This window comes from Alternaria infectoria (genome assembly GCF_024043175.1).
Source record: "Alternaria infectoria strain BMP 0036 chromosome Unknown scaffold_2, whole genome shotgun sequence".
Taxonomy (NCBI): Eukaryota; Fungi; Ascomycota; class Dothideomycetes; order Pleosporales; family Pleosporaceae; genus Alternaria; species Alternaria infectoria.
Window position 1 is genome coordinate 307,647 of NW_026250691.1, and position 16,177 is coordinate 323,823.

A 16,177-nucleotide genomic window follows, 5' to 3' on the forward strand; every position below is an offset into this window, starting at 1 on the left:
ACCAACTGGCAGACGCGTTTCCCCCATCTGAAAACATTCCATCTCAACGTCAAGATTCGCACCGATCCCACAGACCTTGTGAGGTACTACTTGTCACGTGGAAAACCATCGCCGCCTACTTTCCGCTGCATTCTCGACTTCAAAGACGTTGTACGTGACGCTTTGCGGCATTGTGAGCATCGAATGCAGGCTAAAGAGGTCGTAGTACGAGTGTATTGCGAGGGCTGCAGAAACATCGGACTGTCTCAAACTCAGCCGGCTCGGGTCACAGAGCATCAGATATCGCCACCGCTATGCACGTGTGAGCATGAGTTGGAAGAAGGTCTGGCTAAGGTATTTGGAAAAGACTAGGGATTTGCAAAGCGCGATGGATTATGTAGGAAATGGCCAAAGCGTGTGGTTTGGACGTCCGCTATGTTGCGGGCAGAGCTGTGTACCGGGGGACGCATTCAGGTGGTACATTTATACCCGTGCCACAGCATGACGCATAGGGATCAACTACACAAATAAGTTAGCAATGTATCGTCTCGCATGATTCGAGAGGAGAGAAGGATTGCATACCGGATTCCCTGGTGCTAGTCGACGACATCAATGCACGCTTGTACGAAGCCGACTTGCCAACAACATCTCCATCCCATTTACCGGTCGAACCCAGCCCCTCGATGACACTTTCGAAGTACCTCAGCTGCGGACATAACTCCAGCACCTCCTGAACCCGCTGATTCTGCCATGGCATGACTGTACCAGATCTAGATTCGATCTGAAGAGAGCGGAGTTGAGGTCCAATGGCATCACAAACCCTCGTGACTGCTTTGTCAAAGCTACCAATATACACGTTCGACGTGCTTCCAGCAACCAGCTTCAGATCTGACAACAATGGCACAGTTTCCAGGAAAATTTGGAGAGTAGCGTGGTCGATAGAGGACGGGTTCAAACTCAGCGTGTGTAGCTTGGGTACTAGACCAGCAATTTCTCGTAGCAGGTGTTCAGAATTAGCGGATGCCACATCCAAGATGCGCATCTCACTCCAGTCCATGGTGTAGGCCCAATCGCTGCAGTGCTTAGGACTAAGCTCGTAGGCAGGCGCAAGGTCATCAGCTCTGGAGATGACCAGCTCTTCGAGCGTAGGGAACGTATCCGTTTCCTGGAATCGGAAATGAGATCCGCCAACGGCCATTGCCGTGTAGCTATTGCGTTGACTTCTCGCAGCCATGGTAAAGTGTTGCTGTTTGCTGAGACGCAACCGCAGGACCTTGAGGTTGCGACCCCGCATGAGTAGTGTCTTAAGCTTGGAGAGATCGCTGTTTTCGTCTTGCTGACGTGTTGCTCCCCTATGGAAGCACCGGACTGTAATGTCGAGTGTGTGAAGCTGAGGCGATGAAAGGAGAGCTTCATCTAGAGCAAGATCCTTGCGGTTGTGGTTCGTGACTTTCAGCTGAGCTGAAGGATGATTGCGGTGCAGCGCCTCGAGAACACGCAAGGGGATAGCGTAGTTGGCGTTCCAACTAAATGATGCAAGGTTTTGTGTGCATTCTATAATCTGTAGAATCGTCGCGGGGGAGATGTAGCTACGATTGGGATAAGATGGGATGACCAAGTGACGCACTGTTTTCGCCAATCTACCACCGTTCCGTTTTAGACTGCTCACGATGCTTGTGGGGGAACCGGGTCCGCTGTTCTTGGGTCTGCTCGAGGTGATAGTACGAAAAGGCCATCCCAGGCCATTGGTGATGCGTGCAGTCATAGTTGAGCCTCGCTCTTTGCAAGCACCCACGGTGATAGTGCGGAAGATAATTGCCTCGCATTGATTGCGACATGTATGCGAAACAAGGCTGAGCGAGATCTGGTCTGACAGTGAGAGCTAGACAAATGTTAACGGAAGTCAAAGTGTTTTGCACTGGTGAGGTGCACTTGATCAAGAAGAAGGCGATATATGTCTGTCGGTAAGTCGGGTAGTTTCATCTTTCTTTTGTTGATTACTGGCGAGTCGGAACGAAGAAAGGAGAGTACGATACGCGATACTTGATAGCGACGTGCAGAGAAGATGCGCAAATAATCCAAAGTATCAATGAACGAGCTTACGTGCATGCCTTTCGTCTTTATGATGATAATGTCGCGAGGCTGTGATCGCATCGCATATTGTGGCGCCGTGGCTGGGGTCGCAGGCAGACACGGAGGGGCAAGCTGCGCCACGCTGTGTGCCTGAGTCCCGGGCATGTATCAGACGACCACATGCGCCTTGTCGCAGCAGCGCAACCGAGTAATCGAGATGGCTAGTTGGTTCACGTAATAACAGGATTATTATGCATGATGCGAGCGGGACAGTATTCGATGGTTACCTTTAGTACGGCGAGTGATTGTGCTATTGCAATAGTGTTTCCTGCTCTTCCTTTGAAATACCGAAGAGATATAGTACATCCAGCATGCTTTTGGAGTTGAGACGAGCAGGAGCTTGCATCTGCACCTTTGGCTTCGCGTGGAAGGCGACGCCCAGACCGGCGACGCCCATCATAGGAAGATCGTTGGCACCGTCGCCGACGCATATTACCTGATCGAGGAGTATATTCTCCTTCTCGGCAATTTCTAGAACGTGCTGACGTTTCTTCTGAGCGTGCACGATCTCACCGGTCAGTTCGCCTGTGAGTGTGGCTCCGTCTTCAGAAACGACCAGGTGGTTAGCAAAGGCATAATCAAGGCCAAGTTGCTGCCCCATCCATCCTGTTAAAGGAGTGAAGCCTCCGCTAAGTACTGCTGTCTTGAATCCTAATCGCTTCAGGGCGGTGATGAGATCCTTGACACCCTCGTTCAATGTTATCCTTGGCTTCAACGTCTCGAAAACACTGCTTGGCACGCCCTTGAGCAGCTTGCATCGTGCGCGCAGACTAGCCTCGAAGTCGAGCTCACCGTTCATGGCAGCAGCGGTGATGGCGGATACCTCCTTCTCCACGCCTATCAGCGAAGCGATCTCGTCAATGACCTCTTGCTGTATGAGGGTGCTGTCCATGTCGAACACAGCAAGCCTCTTGTAGCGCCGGTGTATGGTGTCTGACTGGAAGACGCACTCGACGTTCCACTCGCGCTCGAAGCGCGACACGGCTTCATGCCTGCGCAACGTCTCAAGCGCGACGGGCGAGGCGCTTGGCAAGGGGAACGTGACTTCGACTACCCTACAAAGCTTGCTTGCCTCCAGCCTCTTGCTCGTTATGGTGTTCTGCTCCAAGCCAGTTATGATGCTGGTGAGGGTGACGAAGAACTCGGTGAGGCAGCTTTGGCTGACGTAGCTTCCGTAGAGATTGTCGCGGGCGTTGGGCCCTGGTGTCGGCGGTTCGAGGGGGTAGTCTGCAAGATTCTCGGTGGGCACGGCGCCGTCCTTCAGCGACTCGAGGGAAGCGGAGGGAATTGGGTCGCCGGGACTTCGGGGCGACAGATCGGCGTGCTGGAAGAAGTTGGGCGTGTCGGCCTTGTAGAAGAGCGTCGCGACGATGTGCGTGGCCGACACGTCGAGGGCGGGAGGTTTGGCCGCCATGATGGGATGAATCGGGAATAGCTTGGTCGCGATACCTTCGGACCTTTAGTACCCAGGTGGTCCAGAGGAGCGGACGTGGATGAGGAGCTGCTGCTGTATGACTTGTTTGCAAGGCGGGGACGCATGCGACTGGAAATTTCGGCAGGGGTTCAGGCACAGCAGCGCTAGCCTGACAACCCCACCAGCTCGTGTGTGGACACTCGAGACGTCGCCCATGTCATCTTACCACGACCATGTCTGACGGCTGATCGACCTCGCATTCGCGTGTGCACTTCTCGGTCGTACTTCTCCCCTTAGTTGCAGACTAGGGATAATGCAACAGGCTCAACACTGGGGCAGCCTATCATGGCCGCGGGCTCCCACTCGACTAGGTGGATGGGCGACCTTACGCTCGCGAGCCGAGGCTGCTCTCCTTAGTGCGCCAGGTGAGAGCTCCCCGGGGCCTGCACCTCCACGGGCGTACATGCGGGTACCTCACGATATAAGAGCCATACCCAGCCTCACCCTCATAGTACCCCATAGTACTTGTTCAAACACCTTCACTCAGCGACAACCACTGCAATGGACGACTACAAACCACAGAAACCGAACGTCCTTCAGTCGCCGCCTATCGACATCACCGTCCCCTACGATGCAGCCTGGGTCAAGGGCAAGGTCGTACTCATCACGGGAGGAGCGAGTGGCTTTGGTGCGGGTTTCGTGCGGAAATGGGTAGCTGATGGCGCTACAGTCGTCGTGGGAGATATCAGTGTTCAGAAGGGAGACGCGCTCTGTCGTGATATCAACAAAGACAGCAAGAACGGCGGCAAAGCCCACTTCGTGCACTGCGACGTGACGGACTGGCAGTCGCAGGTCGACCTCTTCAAGAAGGCAGTCGAGCTGAGCCCGCACGGGGGTATCGACACGGTCGTCGCAAATGCAGGCATAGCAGGTCGCGACGTCCTCCAAGAACCTGCAAACCTCGATGCGGCTGCACCACCCCCACCCGTCTTCAAGATCATGGACGTGAACCTCACTGGTGTGCTATACACCACTCACCTGGCCTGCTTCTGGCTGCCCAAGAATCCCGGCTCCAGAGACTGCAGCTTGAACTCGAAGCCCTCCACCACCTCCCCACGCGATCGCCATATCCTTCTGCTTGGCTCCATCGCCTCTCTCGGCCCCATTGCCATACAACCCCAATATTGTGCCGCAAAGCACGCGGTGCTTGGTCTTTTCAGGAGCTTGAGGGTGACAAGCGGCCTTCAAGGCATCCGCGTGAACCTGCTTTGTCCATACTTCATCGATACACCCATTGTGCCCGCCAGTGCGCGCTTCATACTTGCGGGAGGCGGCGTAGGCAAGGTGGAAGATGTCGTTGACGCAGGTACGCGCTTCGTAGCCGATTCTCGCATACTTGGTCGGGCGCTGGTTATAGGACCCAAGATGCATGTGCGTCAAAAGGACAATGGCGAGTGGGATCTGGTTACGCCCGGCGCACCTGGCAGTATCGAAACGGCGATTTTCGAGCCCTATGCCGACGATTGGGAGGACCAAGATCAGTGGAACCGCACCTTCATCAAGATCTTGAACATGGTCCAGGCTGGACGTGGCTGGGCGGGGTGGGCGCAGGACGTTGTCAAAGCATCCTTGTACAGTCTGGGGTTCGGGCGATGATTCGCATCATCGCGAAGCTTGGCAGGGCTCTTCCCTCGAGCACGGTGCGAACTGCGATTGAGCTAGAAGCTCGGGATCTTCCAATAAAGCTTCCACATAGATAATCGACTTTTTCTTGCCCGTGCTGCCATGACCACATTCTTCTGCGCGAAATGCACCTCGATGCGCTGGCCTACTGCGGTGGTTCTTACCTAGGTACAAGCATCATCTGACCCTACAACAACGTGGTCACCATCATGCACTAGAAGCGGCAACGACCTAGCTAAATTTGCTCGGACTCTTCCAAAAGCATCTGCGGATCGACAGCCGGCTGCTGCTAGAGGCCGACCATAGCGCATTCGGAGAGTATGCAGAGCAGCCCGGATAGGTCGGGACGCTACACGCTTAGGGCTGCATCATAGGGTCACGATCGCTGTGCTGTATTGGCTTGATGCATCGAACTTGAAAACATGCCGAATCATCCATACCATCTCAGCAGTGGCGCCACGTCTACACATGCTATGTTCCTTGTTAGCATCTCGTGTCCAGTGGTGTACGAGCGGCACGCACATTGGCGGGGGAGATTGCCATGTTTCAAGGCATGGGATTGTGATCCCTGTCGCGCAACCTCGGCAAAAAAAGAGTCGCCCAAGAACGCCCAGGCACAATTTCAAGACCATCGAATTAACCCGACCAAGTTAACTCCCGCGTTGGCGCCTTCCGTTAGATCCACATTGCAAATGTTTGGACGTGATGTCATGCCGCCTGTTCCTGCTGGTGCTGCTGTCCACCGAGTGGCCTTGATCGGCCGCTACGACCATCCCACGCCATCGCACGTGTGTTTATTCACCTTTTTGCGCGCCCGTTGTCCGGATCCAGGCGACTATACGAAAAGCTTTGTTGGCGCATGCAGGTGAAGCCGGGTGTCGCGCGTTCCTTCAGGCTTAGACTTCGCTCTTTCTGCGCTGTCACCATCATCGCGCCGTCACTACCGGCAACGCGGAACCGTCACTGACCCAGATCTTCCGACCCACCAAGACGCCAAACCTCTTCGCACAGCTCACTATGGCGAACCCTACGCCTAGTCCCAAGCGCGAGGGTCTCGTCTCGCCCATTGGTATGGTCATCGAAGAGCCGACCTTTCCGAATATCCCTGGCCAAGAGCCCACCACGCCCACGTCCGTCCAGAACACTTCGACCGCACACATGGCTCAACCAGCAGGCGTATCGTCGCCAGACCACCCCATCGATGCCCCACGAGACACCGCGGAGTCTACCCCCGATGATCAGGACTACTTCGCGTCGACGACGCGTCCCACACAGCAGAGATGGGCAACGGAACGGCCGAAGCCCTCTGTGCGACACTCTCTGCTAGGAAGGATGCAGAAGCCCCGCCAGGCAAGACCAGCCGCACCCGAGAGAGCAGCAACAATCACCTTCGACCCCGAATCCGAATCCTCAGACTCCTCCGACGATGAGAGAGAACTCCCTCGCAAGAGCCTCGGCCATGCAGACGACCTCACCAAGCAAGCAACGCGCCAGCCTCGCGGACGTCGATCGGGGCCCTTTTCTCGTCTCAAGATCGCCAATGAGCATTTCAACACAAAGGGCAGGGTATCCAAGGCGGACGGACGTCTGAAGCTTAGTATACTGGAAGAGAACCTTGGCAGTGGATACATCGCAAAGGCTCTGGGCACAGCTTTCAAGAAGAATGGCAATGACGACGAGCAAGGCCCTACGAGTTACGACGATGCCGGGGCTACCAAAATTAGCCCTGAGGATGACGAGATGGAACATGATCCTTCACGAAGAATCAAGCTCAACATTGTTATCATCATCATTGGTTCGCGAGGAGATATTCAGCCCTTCATCCGGATAGGCAAGATTCTGAAAGAAGACTACGGACATCGCGTTCGCATGGCCACACACCCGGCTTTCAAGGACTTCGTGGAAAAGGACTCCGGCTTGGAGTTTTTCTCTGTTGGCGGCAACCCGGCAGAGCTGATGGCGTTCATGGTCAAGAATCCTGGGCTAATACCGAACATCGACACTATCAAGGAGGGTGAGATAGGCAGGCGGAGGAGCCAGATGTACGAAATGTTCCAGGGCATGTGGCGTGCTTGCATCAACGCAACCGACGACGAGACTGATAAGACGAACGTGAAAATGAGTAAGTTGCTCGGATACATTCGTGCTACACATGACTAACATCACGTAGTGGGTGACAAGGCACCTTTCGTTGCAGACGCCATCATTTCAAACCCGCCAAGTTTCGCACCCACTCATATTGCTGAGAAGCTTGGTATCCCGCTACACATGATGTTCACGTAGGTAATCGGCATGTAGACTTGCGACTCAGTACTAACACTCGACAGCTTCCCTTATACGCCTACGAGCCAGTTTCCTCACCCACTTGCGAACATCAAGGCCAGCAACGTCGAGGCCACCTACAGCAATTTCATGTCGTATCCACTCGTCGAGATGATGATGTGGCAAGGCCTCGGGGACCTCATAAATCGCTTCCGTACCCAAGTCTTGCATCTCGAGGAAGTAAGCAGAATATGGGCACCAGGTCAACTCTATCGGCTCAAGGTACCTTATACCTACATGTGGTCGCCCGGTCTCATCCCAAAGCCAAAGGATTGGGGCCCAGAGATCGACATTTCCGGTTTCGTCTTTCTGGATCTTGCTTCCTCATTTACGCCACCGGATGAGTTGAAGAAGTTCCTGGACGATGGGCCTCCCCCAATCTACATTGGGTTTGGCTCCATCGTTGTAGATGACCCAGACGAATTCACTAGTCTGATCTTCGAAGCGGTCAAGTCCGTGGGCTGCCGTGCCCTTGTTTCGAAAGGTTGGGGTGGCTTTGGCTCCAACGCAGATTGCCCGGACAATGTTTTCATGCTTGAGAACACACCGCACGATTGGTTGTTTCCCAAGTGCAGTGCGGTTATCCATCATGGAGGCGCTGGTACAACCGCTATTGGCCTCAAGTGCGCTATACCGACAATGATTGTACCCTTCTTTGGCGATCAGCCATTCTGGGGTGCGATGGTTAGTAAGGCAAAGGCCGGAGCACACGATTGTATACCGTACAAGAAACTCAACGCAGAGAGACTAGCGGAGGGTATCAAGCAATGTCTGACTGAAGAAGCCAAAGAGAACGTGAAGAAAATCGCAGACAGCATTGCGAAGGAAGGCGACGGAGCGCTCAACGCCGTGCGCTCCTTCCACAGGTCATTACCACTTACCGGCGCGGGCAGCATGCGTTGCGACTTCCTCGACAACCGTGCGGCAGTATGGAAGATCAAGAATACCGAGGTCAAGCTGTCCGCACTCGCTGCCGAGATCCTGGTAGAGAAGAAGAAGCTCAAGTGGAGCGAGTTGCGACTCATACGACACTACGAGTGGAACGACTTTGGTGGCCCAGGCGAGCCAATCACTGGTGTCTGGGGCAGCCTGATGTCGTCATTCTCTGATGCGGCTGCCGGTGTAGGAGGCATGCCTGTCGAGATGGGGAAGAGCATAAGGAAACGGGAGCAAATTAAAGAAAAGAAGCGCAAGCACCATGAACGCCACGAGCACAAGAAGGCTACACTAGCCAAAGCAAACGCCGACAGCGTAAATGGGGCTGAAAAGATGACGCACAACAAGAATGAACAAGACGGATCCAGGCCACAAGCAAATCGCAACGAATCTTCCATTTCGAAGATCACGGAACCGGACGAAGAGCTGGCTGAGGAGCTCGGCCGCGAAGCTGCTTTTGGGTTCAGAAAGACCGGTCACGCTATCGCTCGATTCCCCATGGACTTGACACTCGCCATTACTCAAGGTTTTCACAACGCTCCACGTCTCTATGGAGATGAAACTGTACGCAGACCACCCCGAGTCACTGGTTTCCACTCAGGCACGCGCGCCGGCCGCGATGAGTTTCTTTACGGCGTAAAGGATGGCGTTTCGGGCCTTGTCACCCAGCCCTACAATGGCGCGAAACAGAACGGTGTTATAGGTGCAGTCCGAGGCGTAGGCTTCGGTATTGGCGGCTTCGTGCTCAAGGACATCGCAGCTCTTCTTGGCCCTCTGGCATATACGATGAAGGGGCTTGACGCGGAATACATGAAGCGGTACCAACCTACGAACTATCTTCGCCGTGCACGCATTGCTGAAGGGCAGAAAGAGCTGACGATGTTGGAGTCGAAAGCTCACATTACGGCAATCAAGGAAGCTCAAAATGGAGCCAAGCGACCTTCCGAGAAGAAGGAATCCGTAGAAGAGAACGTGGTCATTCGATGGAAGGCTCTACAAAAAACGATCACCGACGAGAAGAAACAACACAAGAACGGAATTGTGGGCTCTCTCACCGGTCGAGGGGACCATAAGGAAGGCCAACGCGTCGGACGCAAGTCCACCGAGGTCGCCAAGAAGGATGTCAGGCGATCGCAGTCCAAAGGAAGGCCAAACACCTATGCGCCCAACGACAAGCCCGGCAAAGTTCTTCCAGAAGATCACTCCAAGGTGATGGACCCTGGAAAAGCTCGAAGAAGCGTTGATGGTAACGCAAGAGGTGGAGGAATGCACCGGATGAGCACTGCGCCAACCACCACTTTGGAGCATGGCGAACACCTCGAAAGAGAAGAGCTGCAGCTTCCTCCAAGATACCAGGCGACTGGTGATGCTGCATTGAAGAAACACGACACAAATTCGCTTGGCGCAGCACATCTAGGTGATGATGCAAAGAACAAGTCTGATCCTGAGCTTGCTAGCCCAATCACTGAGGCTAACAACATGGGAACTACAGATCCGAAGGGTGGATTGGATGTTGCGGATCGTCCTTCCGCAGATGGCTCCGATGAGACGAGGGTCGATAGCGATCTCACCGATTGGGCTGCTGTAAGGCAGAAGACTGATGTGCCACTGGGTGATGAGCCGCCTAGGGTGGTTGGTGTGTAGAGACCTGGCGGCTTCGCATCATCTCACACATAGCGTGGCGTTGTTGATCGATGTTGTCTTTCAGTACTGCTCCATCACCCATATTTTTCCTTTCCATTCCATTAGATAATTTTACATTAAAGGTTCTAATAACTAAGATACCCACACTTGTACACTAGAAGCCTGATCACATGAAACTCACAGCGCTTTCTCTTCTACTCTTTCAAAAGCCGCATATTCAGGTAGCTTGAAGCCATCGTCCCTACTCTCCGTATCTCCCAGCCACGGACCCACCCACTCCCACATCAAAACCATCGACACTAGCCTCACAAAGCTGTGCAAGACCGTCCTCTTCCAAGCCGAGCCCGGATGCATGAACTCCGGTACGAAACGCGACATGACCTGACTCTGCACCGCGAACGGTCGAAACTTGTCCTCGTAGCTGGTAAGCGCAGCAGTAAGACCGTCAAACGTCGCAGAACAAGAGGGGTCGTCCACACAGCTCAGCTCACCCGCCAAAACATACGCACCCAGCACCGCAAGCGACGTGCCCATGCCCGTACACGGACTAGGACAAAACGCCGCGTCACCCAGACAAATCACACGACTGCGACTCCACCGCTTCATCTTGACCTGATTGATAGCGTGGAAGTAGAAGTCTGGCGCCTCGGGCATGGCATCAACAAGTCTCTTGCTAGCCCACCCTGCATCTGCAAATTCCTCGCGAACAAGCTTTTCCTGAGCCTTCCTCCCAGCTCTACTTGCCTGCTCCCAAGCGATTTTCTGAGCAGGAGTTGACGGCATGAAAGTGAACATCGCGCGCGTTGTACCGTGCGGATCTGGACGCGTGGCAACGGTACGTGAACCTTTTGCGACGAAGATGTCCCACCAGGGTGCGTCGGAAGGGAGGCGTGGTATGGTGAAGTATGCGGCGTACATGCCTTTGTGCTCGATGGATACGTCCTGGGCTGGGAAGATCAGACTGCGTGTTTTGGACCATTGGCCGTCTGCTGCGATGAGTAGGGAGTAGGTGCGTGCTGTGCCGTCGCTGAGGAGGACTTTGACGCATGAGGAGTCGTTTTGGAGGATTTGGACAACGGTTGTATTGAAAAGGTATGTCACGTTGGATTGAGATGTTGTTGCTTGGTGGAGTAGTTTTGCGAGGTCGCCGCGCAGGATCTCGTATTCTGATGTTGGGCTTGCTGAGCCGCCTTCTTTGATGGGGAAGGGCGCGAAGGGGTTTCCTTGCGAGTCGATGAATCGGGTGCCGAGTTCCTTGGTGTTGAATTGCTGCACTTGTGGCATTAGGCCCATCTTTTTGATGCAGGTTACGGCGCTGCCTTGGATGTCGACATTCTGGCCGTGGGGCTGGAGGGAGGCGGATTTCTCTAGGATAGTGATGGTGTGCTTGGGATTGATGGAGAGCCAGTAGGCTAGGGCTGGGCCAGCGATACCTGAGCCGACGATCAATATGTTCATGGTAGAGAATGGGTTTGTTTAATTAAGCTGAAATTTGGAGGCAGTTCGAACAAGCTAGGTATCTGATATCTTGCCATGGTCGCAAGATCGATCATCATTATATATAAGATAAGAACGACGCAATCGTTATGGTTGAACGCGCGGGATCGGGCACATTGAAGCATTTGCTGAGGTTTCGGGGTTGGGGTGCTTCGGGTCTCGAGCATTCGGGCAACGGCTCGGGGATAATGAGCTGCGCATTATTCCCGATACGGTTTCACGCATCTGCCATCATCCCGCATCGCCACCTCCCAAATTCCTGTCATCTTCTTTCGCATCTTGTGCTTACTCCAATGGCATGTAACGAGACAATAGCAACACCTGCCGTTACTTTTATTCAGCGCAGCTGACTTCCCCAATGGCAACCACAAGCCTACCCACAAGCGGCCACAAAAGACCCACTTTCTCCTGCATCCGATGCGCTGAACGGAAGGTCAAGTGTGATAGACAGAGGCCATGTGCTGGTTGCGTCAAGAGCAGCGTCGAATGCGTTTTCAACCCTGTTCAACCACCGAAACAGAGAAACAAACGCGTTAAAGTCAAGGCACTGACTGATCGGTTGAAACAGTATGAGGCTCTCCTTCAGGAAAAGGGCATCGACCCCGCGAACCTTCCGAATCAGACGGATAGTAGGTCGCAGCCGCAAACTTTGATGCACGGCGCGCCCGATCAACAAGAGCAGCATGTCGTTCAATTGCAGACGCCTTCGTCTCTTGAGTCTGACTCGTCTCCGTATGGCGTCCAGAACCCGAGTGTTCGTGGGCAGGCACCCTTTCGGTTTGTGGAGAACAGTCTTTGGAATAGGGTAGTCGAAGAGGTGAGTGGGGGGCCTATGCCATGCGCTGTTACGGGAATCTTATCATCGCGCCGATGCTAACAAGTGTTTAGTCTCTCGACCCTGACAACGATTTAGAAGACTCAAGCGATATCAGCGAGGAGGAGTCCACGACGGGTAACTCCGGTTTCGCTGTTATCAGATCCTCCCATCGCAGCTGCAAGCCTCGTCATCCATCGCTCGAGCGCCTTATTCAGCTTTGGGAGATCTTTGTCAGTAACGTGGATCCGTTGACTAAGGTGGTACATGTGCCTAGTCTGCGGCCTATGATTGAAAAAGCTTCCAAAAACCTCGGGCTCATACCACGACCACTAGAAGCTCTCATGTTCGCTATATACGGCTCCGCTGTCATGTCGTTGAGTCAAGAGGAGTGTGAGAAACGTTTCGCCAAGTCGCGCGACCATCTACTTTCTCAGTACATCTCAGGGACAGAAGCAGCGTTGTCTAGAGCAAGAGTTATGGAGACTTCCAATCTTTTTGTTCTTCAGGCCTTGGTGATACATCTGATTACCATCCGCGAGATCTATGCGCCACGCGCGACCTGGACGCTTACCGGCGTCGCTGTTCGTATCGCTCAAAGCATGGGTCTTGAGCGCGATGGTAAATATCTAGGCATATCTCCCTTCGAGACCGAGATACGCCGCCGTATCTGGTTCCAGTTGAAAGCCCATGACTCTCGAGCAGCGGAGTTGTGTGGTCTCGCGAAGTACCGAGATCCTGATATCGGCCCTGAGCGAGCTGAATGGCCTACCAACGTCAACGACGATCAGCTGCATCCTGGCATGTCTGAACTGCCCCCAGACTCCAATGGACTTACAGATGTCATCTTCATTGTCACGAGATGTGAGATGGGAAAGTTCGCCGCGCCACGCATTGCAGCCCTGCGGCAAGAGGGCATGGACCCCAGCCAGATGAATCTTGACCATTCAGCAAAGAGCAAGACCGCCCGTGAAAGCTTAATCCAAGAGCTTGAGGATACTATCGAAACGAAACATCTTCGGTACTGCGACCCATCTCAGCCTTTACATCTTGTTGCAATGGTTGTGGCTCGGTATGGTCTCAATGTAGCCCGCTTTCTGATACATCATCCACGGAACTGGGGTACCTTGGAGAAAACACCGCTCGAGGAGCGCAAGAAGATCTGGGAAGTTTGTCTCAAGCTTCTCGAGCAACAGATCATGCTGCAGACCAACCCGGTCATCAAGCGCTTTGCGTGGAGTGCGTCCTACTTTCGGCAATGGCATGCTTTGATACATTTACTGGACACTCTTCGCGCTCATCCCAACCTGATCGACACTGATCGAGCTTGGCGACTCATCGGCGAAACGTACGACAATAACCCGGAGATGCTCGAGGACATGAGAAGGCCCATCCATGCAGCTGTTGGCAACCTATGCTTGAAGGCCTATGACGATCATGAGGCACTGATGCGCTCGAAAGATGGCCGTTCTTGTTCGCCACCTGAATTCATAGCACGTCTACGACACCAACGCGATAGCGCAAGGTTGCGACGCCAGAAACGCACTGCAAATAGTGGCCATGCGGCTGCATCTACTGATCAAACCGGGGCTGACATATACCGAATTGACGGCGAGGCAATAGCCGATAACTCGAATGTGTTGATGGACTCAACTCAGGCTTCTTTTCAGGCATCTTTCGGACCTACGCAAGACACTTCATTTGACAGCACTATTCCCTTCACCTTCTCAAACGGTGCGGACGGCACAATCTTCGACAGCATGGATTTGGACGGCGCGCATGAGTTTATGACTACCGACTACATCATGGACGATACATCGCTGGAGTTTATAGACTGGGGCAAGTTGGACAATTGGCTCGCTCACGCTTCCTGACGGGGGAATACTGTCGTTCCGCCCTGTTCCATGATTGCGCTCATGAAGAGCCCACACACACATAATAGCCTAGCCATAGACTAGCGCAGCTGTTTCCTACAGCAGGATTCCATTTATAACTACAGACGCATACTTAGCTGCTGGAACATGTCGATTGGTAAGATGGTGTGGACTTACAAGTCGGCGAGGGTGATTCTGTATTGATCGGCTATCTTCTGGCAAATGTCGCCTGAGCTCACAAGGTGCCATCTGTTACCTGTGTCAAGCGATTTGTCAGCCTTTATTCTCACTCATTTCCCACGGTGTTGCGCAATACTAACATTTTGTTGATGCACCTGGTTGAACAGGAGTCGGGGTCGCTGGGCCGCTGGGCGGCTTCGTCGTAGTAGTCGAAGCGTGCCATTCACTAGCGGGAAACTCCCATGTGATTACTGGTGGCAGCAATGTGAAGCGAGAGGATGTCGACGATGATTGTATCGTTTTTGTTGGCGTTGGTTGGGAAGTAACCGGTAGATCGCCCTGCCACTCCACGCAGTATTCAGTATTAGCTACGAGCGAGCTGCATGGTGCTCCAGGGTTGAAGCTGATGAATTCAGCTTCAGTGATGCTCCATTCTTCCGCTAGGGATCTGCAGGTGTCACCTTGCTTGGCAGGCCAGGTGAACGAGCAATCCCTTGGACGAAGCACGCGTGCGTTGATGCAGGACGAACCAAGATAAGCAAGGAGAATGCAAAGGGTATACTGAAGGGCAAGCATTATCAGGGTCTTAATGCTTCGCGTGTAATATGAACTTGGACTAAATATCTTGAGGGAAACAGCTCTCGGATTTGAAACGATTTAAACTGTGCTTGATGATGAACGCGTTGTGCTAACCGGCTGCTTTGCACAGAATTACAATAAGAGCTTTGGACTACGGACCGACACCCCGATGTTGCATAGGATCTCAATGATAGTAGTCTAAATTTGGAAGTGGTGCAGGTCGTCATGGATCGTAATGCTAGTATCGTGGCCTGCATCTTTGTGAGTGTTGTCATGTACAGCCGAATCAACCTGACTACGCCACAATGTCCTACGGCAATCGGCTATGCAGTTTTCTGCGGCTTTATATTGCCTCCTTTCTCGGGCCGCACCGAGACCTGCAGATCTTGGAGTGTGACAGTAGGCGCATATGCGCTTTCAATTAAAGGTGCGGCGTCTTGCCTCCCGAGGTCGTCTACGGCCTGTATCTTGCTAAAATGAAGGAATGCGGCTCGGCCTCTCCAGGTCCGGAGCACATGCGCACACAAAACAAAGCTTCCCGATGATATATCCATATTATCCAGTTTTATTTACAGCACAGAATTGACGGCGGCTGCAGCTATCCCCGCGCCTGCAACTACTATCACTTTGACACTCTCCACTCGGCCAATGACACTGTTCGGCAACGCAGTCTTAGCCGTGACCTGAGCTTGGGTCGGAACAATAGTCGAGGAGGTAGAAGTCGTTTCTAGAGAGCCAGCTTTTGATTGCGTGGTGATCGAAGGTTTGTTGATTTCATGCTCCTTGGCGTAGCATGCGGCAAACGCAATGGTGTCATTCAGCCAGACTTCGCCCCAAAGAACCTCGCGCATTTCTCTGATCCAAGTATTGGGGCAGCGTTGAGCGACTTCCACGGCTCGCGAGCTATGTGCAGCCCACCAGGAAGATGCAACGCTGCCGTGGGAGGAATAGGCTGGAAGGACTTCTCGAGGCGCAGCGGTAGTGAAACCGCACCAACTAGTCCATTCTGGAAAGGGACACGTTGGTACAACCGTAGCCGAAGGCGAGATGGTAAGTGTGCAGTCCTCGATTAGCTTGTCTCCGTAGATGAGGAGCTCATCCAGAAGGGCTCCAGTGGGCTTC

General features: G+C 53.5%; 6 protein-coding genes across 6 annotated transcripts; 3 read left to right on the forward strand and 3 right to left on the reverse strand.

The window, feature by feature from the left end:
- Positions 1-511: 511 nt before the first annotated feature.
- Positions 512-1,177, reverse strand: J4E92_001555 (uncharacterized protein; the record flags this gene model as incomplete). The annotated part of the gene is made up of 2 exons (XM_051492966.1): positions 512-1,144; positions 1,172-1,177. 2 exons carry the CDS (start codon positions 1,175-1,177, stop codon positions 512-514), a joined length of 639 nt encoding a protein of 212 aa, XP_051356197.1.
- A 1,185-nt stretch (positions 1,178-2,362) lies between these two features.
- J4E92_001556 (uncharacterized protein) lies at positions 2,363-3,526 on the reverse strand (the record flags this gene model as incomplete). Its single annotated transcript, XM_051492967.1, has 1 exon — positions 2,363-3,526. One exon carries the CDS (start codon positions 3,524-3,526, stop codon positions 2,363-2,365), a length of 1,164 nt encoding a protein of 387 aa, XP_051356198.1.
- Positions 3,527-4,087: 561 nt separating this feature from the next.
- Positions 4,088-5,182, forward strand: J4E92_001557 (uncharacterized protein; the record flags this gene model as incomplete). Its single annotated transcript, XM_051492968.1, has 1 exon — positions 4,088-5,182. One exon carries the CDS (start codon positions 4,088-4,090, stop codon positions 5,180-5,182), a length of 1,095 nt encoding a protein of 364 aa, XP_051356199.1.
- An 886-nt stretch (positions 5,183-6,068) lies between these two features.
- On the forward strand, positions 6,069-10,111 carry J4E92_001558 (uncharacterized protein; the record flags this gene model as incomplete). Its single annotated transcript, XM_051492969.1, has 4 exons — positions 6,069-6,074; positions 6,182-7,331; positions 7,380-7,488; positions 7,537-10,111. 4 exons carry the CDS (start codon positions 6,069-6,071, stop codon positions 10,109-10,111), a joined length of 3,840 nt encoding a protein of 1,279 aa, XP_051356200.1.
- Positions 10,112-10,288: 177 nt separating this feature from the next.
- Positions 10,289-11,569, reverse strand: J4E92_001559 (uncharacterized protein; the record flags this gene model as incomplete). Its single annotated transcript, XM_051492970.1, has 1 exon — positions 10,289-11,569. One exon carries the CDS (start codon positions 11,567-11,569, stop codon positions 10,289-10,291), a length of 1,281 nt encoding a protein of 426 aa, XP_051356201.1.
- Positions 11,570-12,260: 691 nt separating this feature from the next.
- Positions 12,261-14,296, forward strand: J4E92_001560 (uncharacterized protein; the record flags this gene model as incomplete). The annotated part of the gene is made up of 2 exons (XM_051492971.1): positions 12,261-12,425; positions 12,497-14,296. 2 exons carry the CDS (start codon positions 12,261-12,263, stop codon positions 14,294-14,296), a joined length of 1,965 nt encoding a protein of 654 aa, XP_051356202.1.
- Positions 14,297-16,177: the final 1,881 nt, after the last annotated feature.